The following is a 15,394-nucleotide window of genomic DNA, read 5'->3' as shown; positions in this document are numbered from 1 at the left end:
TTTGGGAGTCTGGGTGGGAGGCGGCGGGGGAGCGCTGGATACAGGGGGGTCTGGGGATGAGGGAGAGATACGGAGGGGAGAGTGGGGATGGGGAACAGCGACGGGCAGCTGCTTGGTGGTCGGGGTGTGAGCAGAGGCGATGTCAATGCCGCTGGAGTAACTGCAAGTGTAACTGCCGGTGATCGCTCAGTGCTCATCTGCCTGAGCTGACTGCTCTCTCCTACACCCGACACTGCACTCTACGGTGGTGTGTCAATAAGCCGCCAGGGCCCAAAGTCAACAAAAACATGACGTGGAAATCCTAATCAAACCCAAATCTCCAATCTCCCACCCGTAAACAATAATATTATTGTTTTCATTAAATCCCATCGTGCTGTGTCATTCCTTATCAGTCGGCGTTCTCCCCGTATCAGTACCGTATCACGGCCTGCAATGCATCGTTTCTGACGCTTCTTTGACGTGCCATTGATATGATACATGCATGCTCTGTCTATGTCTTGTGCGTTGGCGGTAGAAGTGTGTATGTGTATGAGCAAGGCCGCCCAGGTGGACCGCCCGGTGGAGGTAAAAACAAACTGACAACAACAAACCCAAGGAACGGCCGCGGCTCCTGGTTGGCTGACTCTTTCTCTATGACGTCTGCTCACGCTATTAGGCGGGTGCCTCGTAATCTTGCGAGAAGTCGATACCCTGTAGAGATGGTCAGCTTATCATGCGCAACTTGCAGCAAGTAAGCTACTCACGAAAGCCTTCATATGCGTGTTTGTGATCTTGAGGGCGCGGCTGCGCTTCTTCTTCTTCTTGCCCTGGTCCTCGTTCTTCGGCTTGTTGTCGACCTTGTCCACCGATGACGCCTTGAGGTCCTCTGTGGGTCGGTCAGATCTCCGCAGCCATTCAAGCAGTGATTGAAGTACTCACGTCCCTCGAGCAGCTTCGCCACATCGTCAGTCTCCTGGATTTTGACATCATCCCAAGCGAACACGAATTCTGGGTGTCAGTTTCGCAAGGAGGATCGCCAACTGTATCTCACCGTCATCCACGCGATCGGCCGCTCGACCTCGCTCCTTTAACTCGTCCCAGAACACCGTCCGCCATCGCTCCGGGCCGCCACCGTTCAGCTTGTCGCCCCAAGCATTCTCTTTGCCGAGCGCAGGAAGAGGAGCATCCTTCAGCTTGCCCGTCAACGAGCGCAGAATTAGGATGCTGCCGTCCTTCTCCAGCTCCTCCATGTAAGCAACAAGCTCGGGGCCGGGCATCGCCTCGCGGATTGACTTGTATGTCAGGCCCTGTGTCGGGCGACAGTGCGTCTTGATGTGGCGCTTCAGGTCGGCCAGCGAGCGCAGAACGATCTCCGGCTGGACGTCAGCTCGAAAACAGCTGATGAGAAGCTGACCTCGTAAGTGAACACTTGGTTGTGCTCGTTGAACTTGACCCTGTCAAGACCCTTCAGCATCTCGAGAACCTGGTTGGGATCAACACCAGGGCTCTTGTCCTCGACGTGCAAGTACGCATCCTGCCATCGCAGCGTCGATCGGTCCTTTGGAAGTCAGCTTAAAGAAGCAACACGGCAGCTGATCAGACGAACCTTCAGGTAGTCCCTCAGCTCAAGCGACACCGTTCGAGGGTCCTGGAATCCATAGTGCGAGCCTGACGGTGTCCCTCCGATGCCTGGGGTCAGCTCCTTGTAATACCTCTTTGCGAGGAAGTGCCGGCCACCAATCTCTCCGACGTCTCTTCGACACGGGGAACGGACCAGCTCGATGATGCCCGCGACGGGCATAGCTCGATGGACACAGCGCAGCCAGCTGGAATGGTATCCTCCCCTTATCGAGGCCGAAGCGCGCTCTTGTTCTCCGGATGCCTTCCCTACTCCTCGCGCCCGCTTTCGAGGTGATCACTGCACAGCAAACGAATCCGTTCCGGAGTAGTCTGGGAGCCCACTGGGTCGGTCCACTTGCTCGAGTTCTAAAGCCACGACCGAAAACCGATATCTGAGTGATGTTGGACCACCGAGTGATTCGCCGCTGGACTCCTCACGAGTCTTCCTCCATTGTTCTACTCACCTCTTGGCTTCCTGTCCTCCGTCTTGACGCTGACGCCCGCGGTCGCGCCGCGCGAGTTCGGCGCCGGGCTCCCTGCAGCCGAGTAGGGCGACTTGCGCTTGAGAAGGTTGGACATGCTGCCGTTGCACTGTGGTTGGGGGTCGGCAGGTCGAGTGGGAGTTCGCAGGAGGCGAAGCGGGAAGCGCATCTGGTAGCGTGAGCGTGAAAGTGGAGGTTCTGGCGGGATTGGAGGGCGGAAGCAAATCCACCAGCACCAGCCTCGCTGTGGCGGCGGGCTGGGGGTGGCCGCACACTGAACCTTGTGCAGTGTGCAACAGGGCTATGCAGCAACAGAAGTCAGAGTAGGAGGTATCATCGCATCTCAACAAGCTACAGGCATTATAGTGGTTTTACGGTGTTTAGGCGAGGAAGGCGGCAAGAGCACCACCGACGGCGAGAACGGAGGCGCCGAGCTGCGTGGCGCCGCTGTTAGGCTTGGCAGACGCGGAGGCAGAGGCAGCAGCAGCAGCGCTCGAGTGGCTGCCGCTGGCGGGAGCAGCCTTGTCGGAAGCCGAAGCGGCTCCGGCTGAGGGAGCAGCGTTGGACGCATCAGCGCTCGGGGAGGTGGCGCCGGCGGAGGGAATGCCCTGGTTGTTCGTCGAGCCACCCAGAGCGACGTTGGAGCAGATCTGGCCGTACACGCCGCTCGCCATGACCTGCGAGTCAAGGTCCTTGCAGTCCCTGCTTGTTAGTCGTTGTTGCGACGATGGACCTGCGAACAGGACCAGGAGGGAATGTTATGATGAGAGAGGTTCGCAAGTACGGCATCTTGTGCGGCGAGGGTGGGCAGGGAAGCGTTGACGAAGACTCACTTGCTGATGCAGAGAGCGTAGGTGGACGTAGCGATGTTGAGGTTGTTCGAGCCACAGTAGCACTCAGGCTTGTCCAGGGTGCACGAAACCGACTTGGCCGTCTGCTCGAGACATCCCGTGAGGCACTTGTCGTACTTGCTGAGGTCGACGCTGCGATGTCAGCTCAGTCCACAATTCGACCACTCACCCAGCGACGTTCTGGGCAGCGGCCGAGGCAGCGAGAAGGGCGAGAGCAACGAGCTTCATGGTTGTGATGTGATGGGTATTAGGCTGGGTATAGGGCGTGGGGTGCAATGAGGAGAAGGAGGAACGCGGGGGACGAAGATCAGCGATGACTTATGTAGAAGGGGAGGGGAGGGGCGGATGCTTGCATTGGGTGGGCGAGTGCCCTGCACAACTCACCCAGCAGCAGACGGAAACCAGGCTGTTGTAGGTACAGCGGGTTAGCAGGCTAGTGCAACGCCTCCCGTCTCCATCGGCTGCGCGCGTACGCGTCTGAGGAAAGTGAAGGAAAGGGGGAATGTGGCGTCTGGCGAAACTGCACCCTGCTGCCCTGCCTGCAGCCTGAAAGCACCCGGGGAGCCTCGATGCCCCGCGGGCTTCTCGTCCTCACCACCGGCCCACCAGTAGATCCAGCGCACATCCAGTAGCCAATGTTAGCCAATGCATGGCCGTGCCCATCATCCAGAGGTACCCGCTGGACCAGTCGGAGATATCTCCGATCTGCACAGCTAGCCTTGCCAAGCCACGGTCAAAGCATGGTCAATACCGGGCCATATTCCGGAAGACCCATGCACGACAGCCGTGTCTGTCAGTGAATGATTGACGTTCTGGGTTGGCCTGGCGTGAGTTGTAGTGCGGAGGAGGGCTGTTCCACCGGTTCGACGACTGCGCATTTCGGGACCTCTGCACTTTGGTGCTGTTGGTCGAACGAGGATCGCCGGACCCGAACAATTCACTCCATTGTGAAAGAGTAGATCAGGGGCTGCACTCTCTTCCCCTTTCCGCGAGATGCGCCGGGTGCTGCGCTCTGGCCCAGTCGCGTAGCGCCTTCCGTGGCACCCGACGCCTTCTGCCAGGAGCCGGATCTTGCTGGACCTGAGCCGTAACAGCCGTCCACTCGTCCCTCTCCTCTGGTTCTTATGTGGCGCGATCGCTGTGTTTCGACCGTTTCGACACTTTTGCCTCTTTTACGTGACGGCAAAGGGAGTCCGTGGGCTCGACAGCCGGTCCCGCCTCATCAGAGCGGAAGCTGTTACTCACCGGATCCGAAATCGTATAAGCGCCTCGTTGCGGAGCAGAGCGCTACGCGTCGCGCGGTCCGCGTCGCGTTGGACAAGGCGAAGACGCCGGATAATCAGGAGGTCATTCATCTAAGCGGTTATATACAATTTTACAGGAGTAGGTCGTCGAAGCCGGACGCGGCGGCGGCCTGCTTCTGCGCCTGGCTTTGCTGGGGCTGCTGGGGCTGCGAGGGCTTGCTGGCGCCCCAGAGGCCGGACGTCGCATGCTCTTTCTCCATCTGCCCAATCGTCTTCTTCTCCGTGTTCGGCTTCGAGGGCGCACCGAGCGAAGTCGTCCACAGGTCGTCGAACGCAGACCCCTTGGCAGCCGGCTTCGAGGCGGCGGGCGTCGCGGCGGGCTTGCCAGCCATGCCCATGCCGCCCATCGAGCCCATGCCGGAGCCAGAGCTCAGTGCGGGCGAGGCGACGGGAGGAGAGGTGTATGATGGCGTAGAGGTCATGGAGGGAGTCGAGGCGGCGGGGAGAGCGGAGGCCATGCTGCCCATGTTGAACGCAGGGGCAGGGGCAGAAGCCTGAGGCTTGTTGGCCTCGAGGAGAGCGAAGAGGTTGGCGTTGGCCGACGCAGCAGGGGCGGCAGCGGGCGCAGGCGAAGTCGTGGCGGAGGCGGCAGGGGCCGGGGACGAGGCACTCTGGAAGTCGTCAAAGTCATCGTCACCGAAAGCGTCGATCGCAGGGGCAGCCGCAGCAGGAGCAGCAGGGGCAGCAGCAGGAGCAGCGGGCTCATCGTCGAAGTCGAACAGGTTCACCTCCTTCTTGGGCTGCTCCTTCGGGACAGGCTTCGGCGGCTGGGTCGAGTTGGAGCGCGACGGCGGGTTCGTACTGTTGGTGCGGGCCGAGCTCGTCCGGCGGGGAGGCTCGTCGAAGTTGTCCGCACCCTCGTACTCATCGTAGCTCTGACGCCTCTCGCTCTCGCGGAAGCCACCGGACCGTCCACCGTAGCCACTGCTGCTTCCTCCGCGGTACTCGTCACCGCCGAAGCCACCGGAGCTGCTTCCACCAAACCCAGAGCCACCACCACCACCGCCGCCGCGGCCGAACGAGTCGGAGCCGAAGCCGCCATACCGCGAACCGGTGGCGGTGTTGAACATGCCGCCCTCAACACCCTGGTACTTGGTCCGGTTGGCGCGAGCCTTGCGTCGCTCAGTGCGGATCTTGTCAACATCCGAGAGCAACTGGGCAATCTCGTTGGCACGGTTGCGAACTGGTGTCAGCTACAAACGGCGCTTCAGCTTACCGTTGATGCCCTGGTCCTTGCCCTTCTCATCGATGTAGTGGAAGTTGCGAAGCATCTTGATGGTGGAGATGTGCGCACGGGCGTCGTCGACGACACGCTCTGATCCGTGCTTCACAAGGTACTCGAGAAGCGTAAGGGCCTAGACCGTCAGCGGAGCCGTCGTCACCCACAGCCCCCATCGCAACACGCACCTTGTAAATCTGGCGCCATTCGCGAGCCTCCTTCTCCATGAACCTAGAGTAGATGGTGGGCATGATCTCGTTGAACTGCTGGCTGACCGTAAGCTGGAGCATCAGATCTTCTCAGCTTACTAGTTGTGCGTTCCCTGGGCAATCTCCTGCATCAGAGTCGACGAAGCACCCCTATGGCGTTAGCTATAACAATGGCGTACCAGTAACTCACCAAGGGTCCTCGTTCGTAGCTTCGCGAACCTTAGCCTCCATCTCGGGGATGTTCAGAACCATGTTCTTGGCCTGGTTGTAGTACGACTTGACGTCGTACATGGTGATCTGAGAGGCCTTGTTGGCCATGCCTGTGTGGGTCAGCTCGGGCAAGCGGAGCGGGACTCACTCTCAATAAAGTCCATGATGGGCGACCTGTTCTCTTGTCCGGCGGCGAGGCGAAATTCAGAGAGTGTCTGTCCGAGTGGCCAGCGACGATGGGCAGAGTCGACCGAATAACAGGGTAGAGGACAAGAGTGACAAAGACGGGAGTGGTGGTGAGCAGCGACCGCGCAATGTCAAGGGATCCGGGCTGAGACGTGTCCTCCGATACCGCTGTTACCCGTGCCTGGACCCTTCGGTGACGCCACGTGCGATTGCAATCTGCTTCCGCCCTCGCCGCCAGGCCCAGCCTGGCGTGAGCCCAGCTTGAACAATGACGAACGGCTGCATGAGACTGGTGAGCTTGTTGTGTTCTCGCCGCTGCTCATCTCCTTGCCGAAAACATCGAGATGGCGGACGTCAAGCCCAACATCAAGCCGACGGTCACCGCTGATGGCCACGAGGTCTTCGACATCCCCGTCGAGGAAGAGGAGCTCGAGGTCGCCAACAGCATGGGCCAGAGCAAAATCTGGGCGATGAAGGTTTGTATCCAGTCGCTGTGCAGTCATTGCTCCAGCCGTGTTAACATCAGGTGCCCCGATTCCTGCTTGAGCGGTGGGAGCGCGTGAACGTCGGGGGTGTGCATCTGGGCACGCTGTGTGTGGACAATTCGTGAGCTGCCGGGGAGTGTAGCTTAGCTTACGTCAGAACGCAGCCGCCGAAGATTACACTGAAGCTCCCGATCCAAGAGGAGGGGAGTGAGGAGCCGCCTAACAAGCGTGCGCGTCTGAACGTAGAGGGAATCCCAGACGAGTACGAGGTCGTCATGCCGAGCGAGCGTGCGAAGAACACCTACGTCTTCACCGAGCACGAGCGGACATGGGTCGCGGCGCCCGGAGAGGAGTCGAGCTCAGCGAAGCGCAAACGCGAGAAGGGTGAGCTAGGTACCCCTGACTGTAGCTGACCGACAGCCCACCCCAAGTTGGTCGGCGCACTCGACCACGAGGGTTCTGTCCGCCCGATCCAGAGCGCGAAGTACCTCAAGATCCTTCAGCAGCGTCGTCTCGAGAGCGAGAACTCGAAACGGCCAATCGTCCAGCTCGACGACAAGAACATGTCCCAGGCCAAGCTCAATCAGCTTGCCTCCGGTTTCTCCAACGCGTCGAGTACGCTCGGCAAGGGCATGGTTGTGAGTGAACTCAATTCGGGTTGCCATCACATGATTGGGAACTCAGCTTTGACCACGTCTTCCTTCAGCTGACATGCAGCTCGGTGCCGCACGAGTCGCTCCCGGAGAGCGCTTCGCACGCCTGGAGCGCAACGAGCTCATCGACCGACTGTTCGCGCTCTTCACGGAGAAGCCGTACTGGTCTATCACCGCGCTCAAGCAGACGCTCAAGCAGCCGGATGCGTGGCTGCGTGAGGTGCTCAAGGATGTCGCGTCACTGATCAAGGAGGGTCAGTACGCGAACATGTGGGAGTTGAAGGAGAACTGGAAGGACGTGAATGTCGGTGGTGCCGACTCCAAGGCCAAGCTCGAGAAGATGGAGGCTGAAGAGGAGGAGGAAGAAGACGACGATGAGGACGACTTTGAGGTCGTCGATGTCTAGTGGATCAGTAGACTTGTCAGAGTGCAACATGTATCAATATCAATAGCAGCATGGGGCAAGAAGTAACGGGTACATGCATCCAGTACATGTACGGAGGGGGGGAACAGGAGGGCGTGGCGGATGAGTTTATAGGTTTCGGGGCGCAGTCATAGACTGCTGAGTAGAGGGTTATGGGTTTTTAGTGGGCCGCAGCCTGGGCAGCCTTGAGGCACGCCTGGATCTGGGCACCATTGCAGTTCTCGACGGTAAGAGGAGCCTTGTTGCCGCCCTTGTTAGCGGCGAGCTGACACTTGTCCATCTGAACGTAGCACGACTGGTTCAAGGCGTCGATGAGGAAGTTGTAGCGCTGGCCAGACTGGCGGTAGAACATGCCCTCGGCAGTGACGGGGGGAGCGGTGATGCCGCCAAGAGCCTCGGTGAAGGTCTGCAGGTTGCCCTCAACGGCGGCGGCGGACGAAGTAGCGGGAGCGGCCGAGGTGGGAGCAGGCTGGGTCTCGGTCACCTTGCTCGAGGGAGCTTGGGGGTAGGCAGAGGACGAGGCGGGGGTGGCAGCAGCAGTGGACGAGGGGACGGGCTGGGTCTCAAGGACCTGGCTGGACGGAGCCTGAGAGTAGGCAGACGAAGCAGCAGGCGAGACGGCAGGGGCAGAAGCGGACGACTGGACAGGAGCGGCAGACTCGATGGGAGCGGCAGACTCAACGGGGGCAACAGTCTCGACGGGAGCGGCAGAGGACTGGACGGCGGCAGAGGACTGGGCAGCAGCGGAGGACTGAACAACGGTGGAGGTCTTGGCAGGAGCAGTGGACGAGGCGGCAGTAGTCTTAATGGGAGCAGCGTTAGCGCCGGGCAGGAAGGGCTTGATGGCCTTGAGGAAGATCTCGTTGTCGCTGCCGTCGGCGTTGGGGGTGAGCGAGAGCTCGTAGTTGGGGTAGGGCTGGAAGCTACCGGCCGACCAGGCGGTGAAGCCGACAATCTGCTCCTCGTTCTCGGCAATGTACTTCATGGTCTGGGGGAGGTAGTTGAGGCACGAAGAGGTAACGGCACCACCAATCTCAGTGACGATGGCACGGCGACCCTGCTGCTTGAGGTAAGCAACGAGAGGCTCGAGCATGTCGAGACCGTTGTTGGTGCACTCGTGCGAGGTACCAGAGCCGTCACCGTCAATGTACTTGTGGACGTCGAGGAGGAGCTTGTCGACACCTCCAGCGGGGTCGGTAACCTGGAGGATGGGAGCGTTGGCGCCCGAAGCCCAGACCTTGGCGTTGTCCCACGAGTTACCGGGGATGATGATGGTCTGCGAGGTGGCACCAGCCTCACGGATGGCATTGACAGCCGCCTGGATAGTCTTGGCCAGGACATTAGTGTCCTGGTCGTGGGGCTCGTTCATGATGCCTGAAGTCAGCTTGGGCTCTGTTCATAGCAGCTCACCGAACATGACCTTGTCGTTGTTGGCGTACTTGGCCGCAAGGAGCGACCAGAGGCGAGCAAAGTCAGCATTGCTGGGGCCATCGACACCGATGACGCCCGAGTTCCAGCGGCCGTAGTTGTGGATGTCAATGATGGCGTAGGCACCCTTGGAGGTGACAGCCTGCACGAGCTTGTCGTACTGGGCGAAGAAGGACGCGTCAAGCGACTTGGAGGAGCTGTCGTGGTTGACGAGGTACTGCCAGCCGACAGGAAGACGGATACTGCGACGGTCAGGTCAAATGCCTCGTTAGGGGACCTACATGTTGGAACCGGCCTCGACAAAGTGCGAGATCTGCTCAGTACCAGGGCAGTAGCTGTCGTTAATAACCGGTGTGCTCAACCACATCTCATGTGTGGTAGGATAACGAACCTGGTGCCTGACCAACCCCAGACGTTGACGCCAAACTCGCATCCCTGCTGGTCAGTGCTGTCGTTTCAGAATGAGAACGGGCTCGCTCCCTCTGGCCGCCGGGCTCACGGCTACTCACAGCGATGTTGACACCTCCGAGACGGGGCAGGGAGCGCTTGTTGAGAGAGATAGGGGCAGCAACGGCGGAGCCGAGCATGGCGAGGACAGAGAGGAGAGCGAACTTCATTCTGAATGCGATTGACTGTTCTGTTGAACCCAAGAGGTAGGAGGAGAAGGGAGTGTAATGCGAGTAGGTGAGGAAGGCTTGAGAAAAGAGTGTGTGAGCTGAACGGTAACCAGACCGAAGCAGATGCTAGAGTTGAAGAGAGAAGAGGTGAGGAGGATGAGGAAACTGTGGTGAGCAGCAGCTGTCAGTCTTATATGCCTTCATCAACAGCCGACGAGTGCAACTTGAGAACGGGCCGATAATGTGCCCGGTGCACAGAGGCTTGGAACGCTCCGATCCTCTTACAGCCTCTGCGACGCGATGGAAGGACGTTGCGACAGTTGTGACGAGCACTCTGTGACTGCGGATAGTACCACTCATCTAGGGACAAAGGAGGCGGTTGTGAAGTTCTCAGGCCTTTCGGATTGATTCCAGACTTGGGCGTATTCTGTCCGATGCGTCGGTGGCCTCGTCGACTCCGATGCCTCCATCCAGTCGGGTCCCAGACGTCAAAGATAAGTAGCCAAGGCGGTCTATGGGACGTGCATCGGGCGAGTGAGCTGCTGGCCGATACGTTCGTCCGTTCGCGTTGTGGCGTCAGACATGTCAGGCGCCTCCGTATTCAAGTGCCCAGTCGGGTGACCTCAGTCAGCCGCCCCCCGCCCCGATAGCGCCCGGTCTCTTGCGGTGACTTGGAGAGACCGCAACCAGCAGTACAGCGCAGGTAATGACGTCCCAACAGATGTCAGTGCCAAGGAGGGTCTGTGAAGTGAGCACCAAGTGCACGGGTCGGTGTAGTATGCAATAGGCGACAATGCAGGGAGTGTGAATGATGAGGAGGAAGGAAGGTCCGCCGGTTGGTGTGAGGTCGGCTATCAAACGGGCGCAACGATGACGTGCGGCGGCCGGGTGCTAACCGTTGCAGTCGAGTGTAACCGGTCGTCGTCTTCCCCGTTTGTGTTCATCTCCTCCTCCATCAGTCGAGCCTTTGAATCTCTCACCACTATCTCTGCTGCATCCATTCCAGGCTGCCATGCCTGTACACTGACGTCTTGAAATGCCCCACCGATCGTGCTCAACAGGCCATTGGCATCAGGCAATCAGTTAGGTGAGCTTCCTCATCACTTCCTCGTGACCCGGCAACCAAGAGCGGGTACAGCTCCGACACTAACTCGGCACAACTGAATTCTGATACTCTCGACGATACCACCCACATCCAACAAGTCAGGGGTTGGCGAGAGTGGGGGTTGAGTTTGCGACCACGTTCCGTGGCGTGCCCGGCGACAGACTGTGGTGGAGGAATTGTCAGCCGATGGTAGGAGTTGCGCCGCCTTCCTCCTCCACAGGGAAGGTCTTGCCAGCTGGCTGATGATACAAGCTGACCGCTCCCAGCAGATGTACGGATCAACAAGCCTCTTCCAAATAACCGACATGCTTGTGCTGACGCCCACTCTGTTCCCTGCGCCTGGCTTGCAGCCAGCCGAAGGAGCCACCACTAAGGCTGCCCCACCCCACCTGCACGGAGCATCGACACGGTCCGAGGGCAAGGATCAAAGGGGGCTCGTGAGCTCAAGCCTCCGTCGGCACTAATTGGCACCGGACGCTCGGTCGCCCGCAACGTCTCTCCCACAGGACGTCCGCGGTGCGGAGTATGAAAGCGCTCTTGCCTCCTCTTTGCACTGCTAGTGATCGCCTTGGCAATCCAGAACACGTAACGCAGCGCGCAGTGCAGGTGCGATAAGCCGGTCCCCATCGCCAGTGCCAGTGTTCCGCTGTGATCCGCTCCTTTACCCCGACCCCAACCGTACGCCTGTGAACTCGATCTGTGACCTCGACCTGTGACCTCTTACCCGGCCCGGAAGCCCTCCGTATCGCACTCGTTCAACAAGAGGTGAAAGGTCCCCACTCTCTCAGCCTCTGGCTAGCGCCTCTCCAAGATGTACGCGCGCCTCCCCAACTGGCTGCACAGGCTGTTCGACCTGCTCGGGCGGCCGTTTGTGAATCTCGTCGTCCTCCCCTCGACCTTCTTCTACCACTCGGCGCGCTATGTGCTGCGCTCGTACCCTCGAACGCTCGGGTGCCCGCACATCTCATACTGGACGTACATCAAGACCAACCTCGCCCGCGTCCACTCGGGATGGACCAAGGGCAACTGGGTCAACTACGCCGACCCCGATGCCGGCAAGATCCTGCCCTCGCCGTATGCCAACCTGTGTGACATCGAGAAACTGCTTGTGCCGGCCGCGAGCGCGCCGCGCGTCGGCGTCGCGGCAGTCGGTATCGTCCCCTCTGTTCCTGTTCCCGGTTTCATGCTCCGAAAGAAGAAGCTCTTCGGTCAGACGGTAAGCTAAGAAGACAAGTATGTCGAGCTGACTTTCAGCCTACTGGTCTCTTCGAGCGCGCCAAACGCGGAGAAAGGATCCTGTACTACCTCGTCGGCGGCGGGTTCGCTGGCGGGCACCCGCTCGACTCGCACCTCGTCTGGTCCATGGCGCAGATCACCTGCGACCGCATCTTTAGTGAGCTGTCGCCTTCTTTCAGAAAAGCTGACCTCCCAGCTGTGAACTACCGCAAGTCGCTGGACAAGACGAGCGCCTTCCCTGCCTCTCTCCTCGACGCTCTTGCCGGGTACCAGTACCTCCTGTCCCTCGGCTTTGAGCCGAAGAACATCATGCTCTGCGGCGACTCGGCCGGCGCCAACGCCTGCCTCGCCCTCTCCCGATACCTAGACGCTCTGACTGATGCCGGCCACCACATTGGCCAGGTCGGCGCGCTCTGCCTCCTCTGCGTGAGTTGCTCACTCTCTGTGAAACTGACGTCAGCCCTGGGCCGACATGACCTGCTCCTTCCCCTCCTACAAGCGCAACCGCTGCACCGTGAGCTCTCGACCCCTCTCGAACTGACATCAGGACGTGGTCCACGACCTACGCACAGTGTACATCCCATCGCACACGCGCCACGCCTCCCCCGAGTCGCTGTACTTCTCGCCCGCGCTCGCGCCGGCCGACGACGAGCACTTCCGCCGTCTAGCCGAAGGCAAGACGCGCATCTACGTGCTGACGTACACGACCGAGCGGCTTTACGACGAGGCGGTCGCGCTGGCTTCGACGCTCGAAGAGGCGGGCGTGCAGGTCACGAAGCGGGAGATTGTCGGCGGCACGCACCGCGACTTTCTCCAGATGGATCGCAAGCCGAAGCACCAGGGGTGGAGCTGGCCCATTGTTGCTGTCGACTTTCAGCACTTCTGGCTCGCTTGGCGGAACATGTAAAAGAGAGCTGTCTTGTAGAAATCGTAGGAAATGCACGAAAAACTTGCTGGTCTTGGCATTATGTAGGGACTTTTTGCCTGTGGATTGGTCAAACCTGTGGTTAGTCGTTGAGTAGGAATGGGGCGTCGGAGACACTGATCGGTACAAGGATGCCATGCTATGCCTAAAAATGTCTACTGCTTCTGGGTCTGCTTCGTCTGCTCAGCCAGCGCCTTCTCCTGCATCTTGGGCGTGAGCCACTCGAGCGGGAAGCCCTTGACGCCGCCCACGCGGTGGGGGTTGCGCTTGAGAGCCTCGATAGTGAGCCCGCGATCGCGCGCGCCGCCATTGCGTTTCTTGGCGCGCATGAGCATGTAGCGCGGGTCGGCCTGCACGTCCTTGGGCAGGGGGGAGTTGGCGTCGTTGGCGGCCGCGACGAGGCGCTCGAGCATGTCCGAGGCCGACTTGCGGTTCATGCGCATCGTCGCGTACGTCTCCTCCGAGATCTTGACGTAGCCCTCGGCGCCGACGCCCTCTGCGGCCTGCTCGAGCTCCATCCGGCCCGGCCAACCCGGAGTCCACCGCGGGCCGGCAAGGACCTTGAAGCGGCGCAAAGCGTCCGCTCCCTCGAGCGGAAGGGCGGAGACGGGGGCAATCACGACGGCCTTCTGCTGCAGAGGCGATTCGGGGTCGGAGAGGTCGATCGTGCGCTGCACCCGGATCTGACCCTTGGGAAGCTTGAAGGGGTGGGCCTCGGCCTGGGCTGGGACGTTAGCGTCGGAGTCTCCGGCCCTGCTGGTTGTTGTCCCGTCGCTTTCCTCCTCCTCCGACTCTCCATCACTCTCAACGGCAGTACTCACCCTGCAGCGCCGGCCGGTCGAGCTCAGCCTTGCTCATAAGCGAGCGCATCTCCTCAATCTGCTGGATACGCAGGAAACCCGCCGACGACGGCTCGTCCCACTTGAACTCGGGCAGCTTGTTGATGTCCCACGGGTTGCGCTTCGGGTACACGGCGTACGGGGCGTTGTAGCTCTTCTGCTGGTCGGGGCGGAGCGTCGTTCGCTCCAGCTCGCTCTGCTTGCGCACCCGCTCCTTCAGGTTCAGTTTTCGCTCGAGCTCGCGGTCCTCGAACGAGACTTCACGCTTCTTCGCGGGCTGCTTGGCCGGGACCTTCTTGTCGGACTTCTTGTCGGCAGCGGGCTTGGCGGCAGAGGAAGACGAAGCGTCGGTCGACTCGAATCGCGCAGCCTGTGTCGGAACGGCGGCGGCGCGGCGCACAGCGAGCGCGCTGCGCGCACTGCGAGAGAGGAGGCTCATGGTATGTCTAGGTGGTGAGGACGATGCCGAGCGGACCCGTTTTTGACGAGACTACCAACTGGACATGGACTTTTTCGGTGCATCTCGCGAGCCGCGCGCCTTTTGCTTCCGTCTCGCTAGGCACACTGTCAGCTCAACAGGCCTAAATCTGACCTCCACCTTTGGCCACTGTTTTTCGACCTGTCCGCAGACATCCTCCGCTGACTAGCCGTATCGAAGTTGAAGTGGAAGAAGAATCATGCATGCATACCGCTGCTGATGCTACTGTGCTACTGTGGATAGTAATGATTACAGACACGTCTGTCTCTCGATCTACACGGTTGTACGGTTACAACACTGGATTATAATATCTGATACGGTGTGGGGACCACGTGGTGATTCGGAAGCTGGAAAGCTGTGACACTGGGAGAAAAACCGGATGAAGCAGTAGATGTCGATGTAGGTAGATGATGGGATGCCGGGTATAGCGATGTCGGGGGTTGCTAGAGGGTGGCGGCGATGGCCATGACAACGGAGAGAACGAGACCGAGCCGTGTCGCTGCGCGGGCGGCGCCGTTGACCGACTTCTTGTGAATCGGGTACACGGTGCACGAGTACAAATTCGACTGCGACTGCCTGACGCACTCCTTCCACTCCTCGACGTGCTGGGGGTCGTACATAAGGCAGTTGTTCTTCTCGCACGAGTAGTCCCCTTGGTTCTCAAAGCAGCACGCCTGGATCTCGGACAGGTCTGGCTCCTCCGTTTCCTCGCTCGTTTGCAGCGCGTACGTCGCCGAGCATAGCGTGAAGTTGTCTTTCGGGTCGAGGTCGCGCCCTTGCACGCCGACGTAGACGGAGGCAGAGCAGTTGCCGTCCGACACCCAGACGGAGGGATGGCTGCTGTTACTGGGGCCGGGCATCGAGAGAGATGTCGCGCTCATCGTGGGAGGTGTCACAGTTGTCGCAAGGTCGCTTGGTCGCTCAGTCGCAGGGGCCGCGGGTACCGCAGCCAAAGAGACCGCAGGCGACAACGGTATGCGACGAGGTGAGAGCGAAAATCGACAGCGGCGGCGCGAGGATGCAAGTGGTGAGTTGCGGCGTGTTCAAGGAGTGCTCGACTTCTGGAATGCATGGCCGCTCTTTATCATTGTGGTGCAGCGTATCGAGGGGAAGAAGGGGCAGACGACGCTGCCAAGCCTTGAGG

The 15,394-nt window shown here is 60.1% G+C and overlaps 9 protein-coding genes across 9 annotated transcripts; 2 read left to right on the top strand and 7 right to left on the bottom strand.

Annotated features, from left to right (window-relative positions):
- Nucleotides 1-651: 651 nt before the first annotated feature.
- A1Q1_04805 (uncharacterized protein) lies at nt 652-2,250 on the bottom strand (the record flags this gene model as incomplete). Its single annotated transcript, XM_014323043.1, has 7 exons — nt 652-690; nt 744-865; nt 919-987; nt 1,031-1,286; nt 1,394-1,537; nt 1,586-1,782; nt 2,064-2,250. 7 exons carry the CDS (start codon nt 2,248-2,250, stop codon nt 652-654), a joined length of 1,014 nt encoding a protein of 337 aa, XP_014178518.1.
- A 211-nt stretch (nt 2,251-2,461) lies between these two features.
- On the bottom strand, nt 2,462-3,160 carry A1Q1_04804 (uncharacterized protein; the record flags this gene model as incomplete). The annotated part of the gene is made up of 3 exons (XM_014323042.1): nt 2,462-2,783; nt 2,915-3,052; nt 3,102-3,160. The coding sequence occupies 3 exons, from the start codon at nt 3,158-3,160 to the stop codon at nt 2,462-2,464; spliced, it is 519 nt and encodes a 172-aa protein (XP_014178517.1).
- Nucleotides 3,161-4,307: 1,147 nt separating this feature from the next.
- Nucleotides 4,308-5,982, bottom strand: A1Q1_04803 (ent3p protein; the record flags this gene model as incomplete). The annotated part of the gene is made up of 4 exons (XM_014323041.1): nt 4,308-5,419; nt 5,531-5,591; nt 5,644-5,725; nt 5,855-5,982. The coding sequence occupies 4 exons, from the start codon at nt 5,980-5,982 to the stop codon at nt 4,308-4,310; spliced, it is 1,383 nt and encodes a 460-aa protein (XP_014178516.1).
- Nucleotides 5,983-6,404: 422 nt separating this feature from the next.
- A1Q1_04802 (uncharacterized protein) lies at nt 6,405-7,604 on the top strand (the record flags this gene model as incomplete). The annotated part of the gene is made up of 5 exons (XM_014323040.1): nt 6,405-6,536; nt 6,587-6,651; nt 6,703-6,929; nt 6,977-7,183; nt 7,252-7,604. 5 exons carry the CDS (start codon nt 6,405-6,407, stop codon nt 7,602-7,604), a joined length of 984 nt encoding a protein of 327 aa, XP_014178515.1.
- Nucleotides 7,605-7,782: 178 nt separating this feature from the next.
- On the bottom strand, nt 7,783-8,991 carry A1Q1_04801 (Endoglucanase 1; the record flags this gene model as incomplete). Its single annotated transcript, XM_014323039.1, has 1 exon — nt 7,783-8,991. The coding sequence occupies one exon, from the start codon at nt 8,989-8,991 to the stop codon at nt 7,783-7,785; it is 1,209 nt and encodes a 402-aa protein (XP_014178514.1).
- A 27-nt stretch (nt 8,992-9,018) lies between these two features.
- Nucleotides 9,019-9,667, bottom strand: A1Q1_04800 (carboxymethylcellulase; the record flags this gene model as incomplete). The annotated part of the gene is made up of 3 exons (XM_014323038.1): nt 9,019-9,292; nt 9,442-9,485; nt 9,560-9,667. 3 exons carry the CDS (start codon nt 9,665-9,667, stop codon nt 9,019-9,021), a joined length of 426 nt encoding a protein of 141 aa, XP_014178513.1.
- A 1,916-nt stretch (nt 9,668-11,583) lies between these two features.
- A1Q1_04799 (uncharacterized protein) lies at nt 11,584-12,915 on the top strand (the record flags this gene model as incomplete). The annotated part of the gene is made up of 3 exons (XM_014323037.1): nt 11,584-11,988; nt 12,027-12,434; nt 12,556-12,915. 3 exons carry the CDS (start codon nt 11,584-11,586, stop codon nt 12,913-12,915), a joined length of 1,173 nt encoding a protein of 390 aa, XP_014178512.1.
- Nucleotides 12,916-13,088: 173 nt separating this feature from the next.
- Nucleotides 13,089-14,211, bottom strand: A1Q1_04798 (uncharacterized protein; the record flags this gene model as incomplete). Its single annotated transcript, XM_014323036.1, has 2 exons — nt 13,089-13,657; nt 13,755-14,211. 2 exons carry the CDS (start codon nt 14,209-14,211, stop codon nt 13,089-13,091), a joined length of 1,026 nt encoding a protein of 341 aa, XP_014178511.1.
- A 482-nt stretch (nt 14,212-14,693) lies between these two features.
- A1Q1_04797 (uncharacterized protein) lies at nt 14,694-15,131 on the bottom strand (the record flags this gene model as incomplete). Its single annotated transcript, XM_014323035.1, has 1 exon — nt 14,694-15,131. The coding sequence occupies one exon, from the start codon at nt 15,129-15,131 to the stop codon at nt 14,694-14,696; it is 438 nt and encodes a 145-aa protein (XP_014178510.1).
- Between the last annotated feature and the right edge of the window lie 263 nt (nt 15,132-15,394).

This window comes from Trichosporon asahii (assembly GCF_000293215.1).
Source record: "Trichosporon asahii var. asahii CBS 2479 unplaced genomic scaffold scaffold00070, whole genome shotgun sequence".
In the NCBI taxonomy this organism is placed as follows: domain Eukaryota; kingdom Fungi; phylum Basidiomycota; class Tremellomycetes; order Trichosporonales; family Trichosporonaceae; genus Trichosporon; species Trichosporon asahii.
This window is presented reverse-complemented; position numbering and strand designations above follow the sequence as displayed.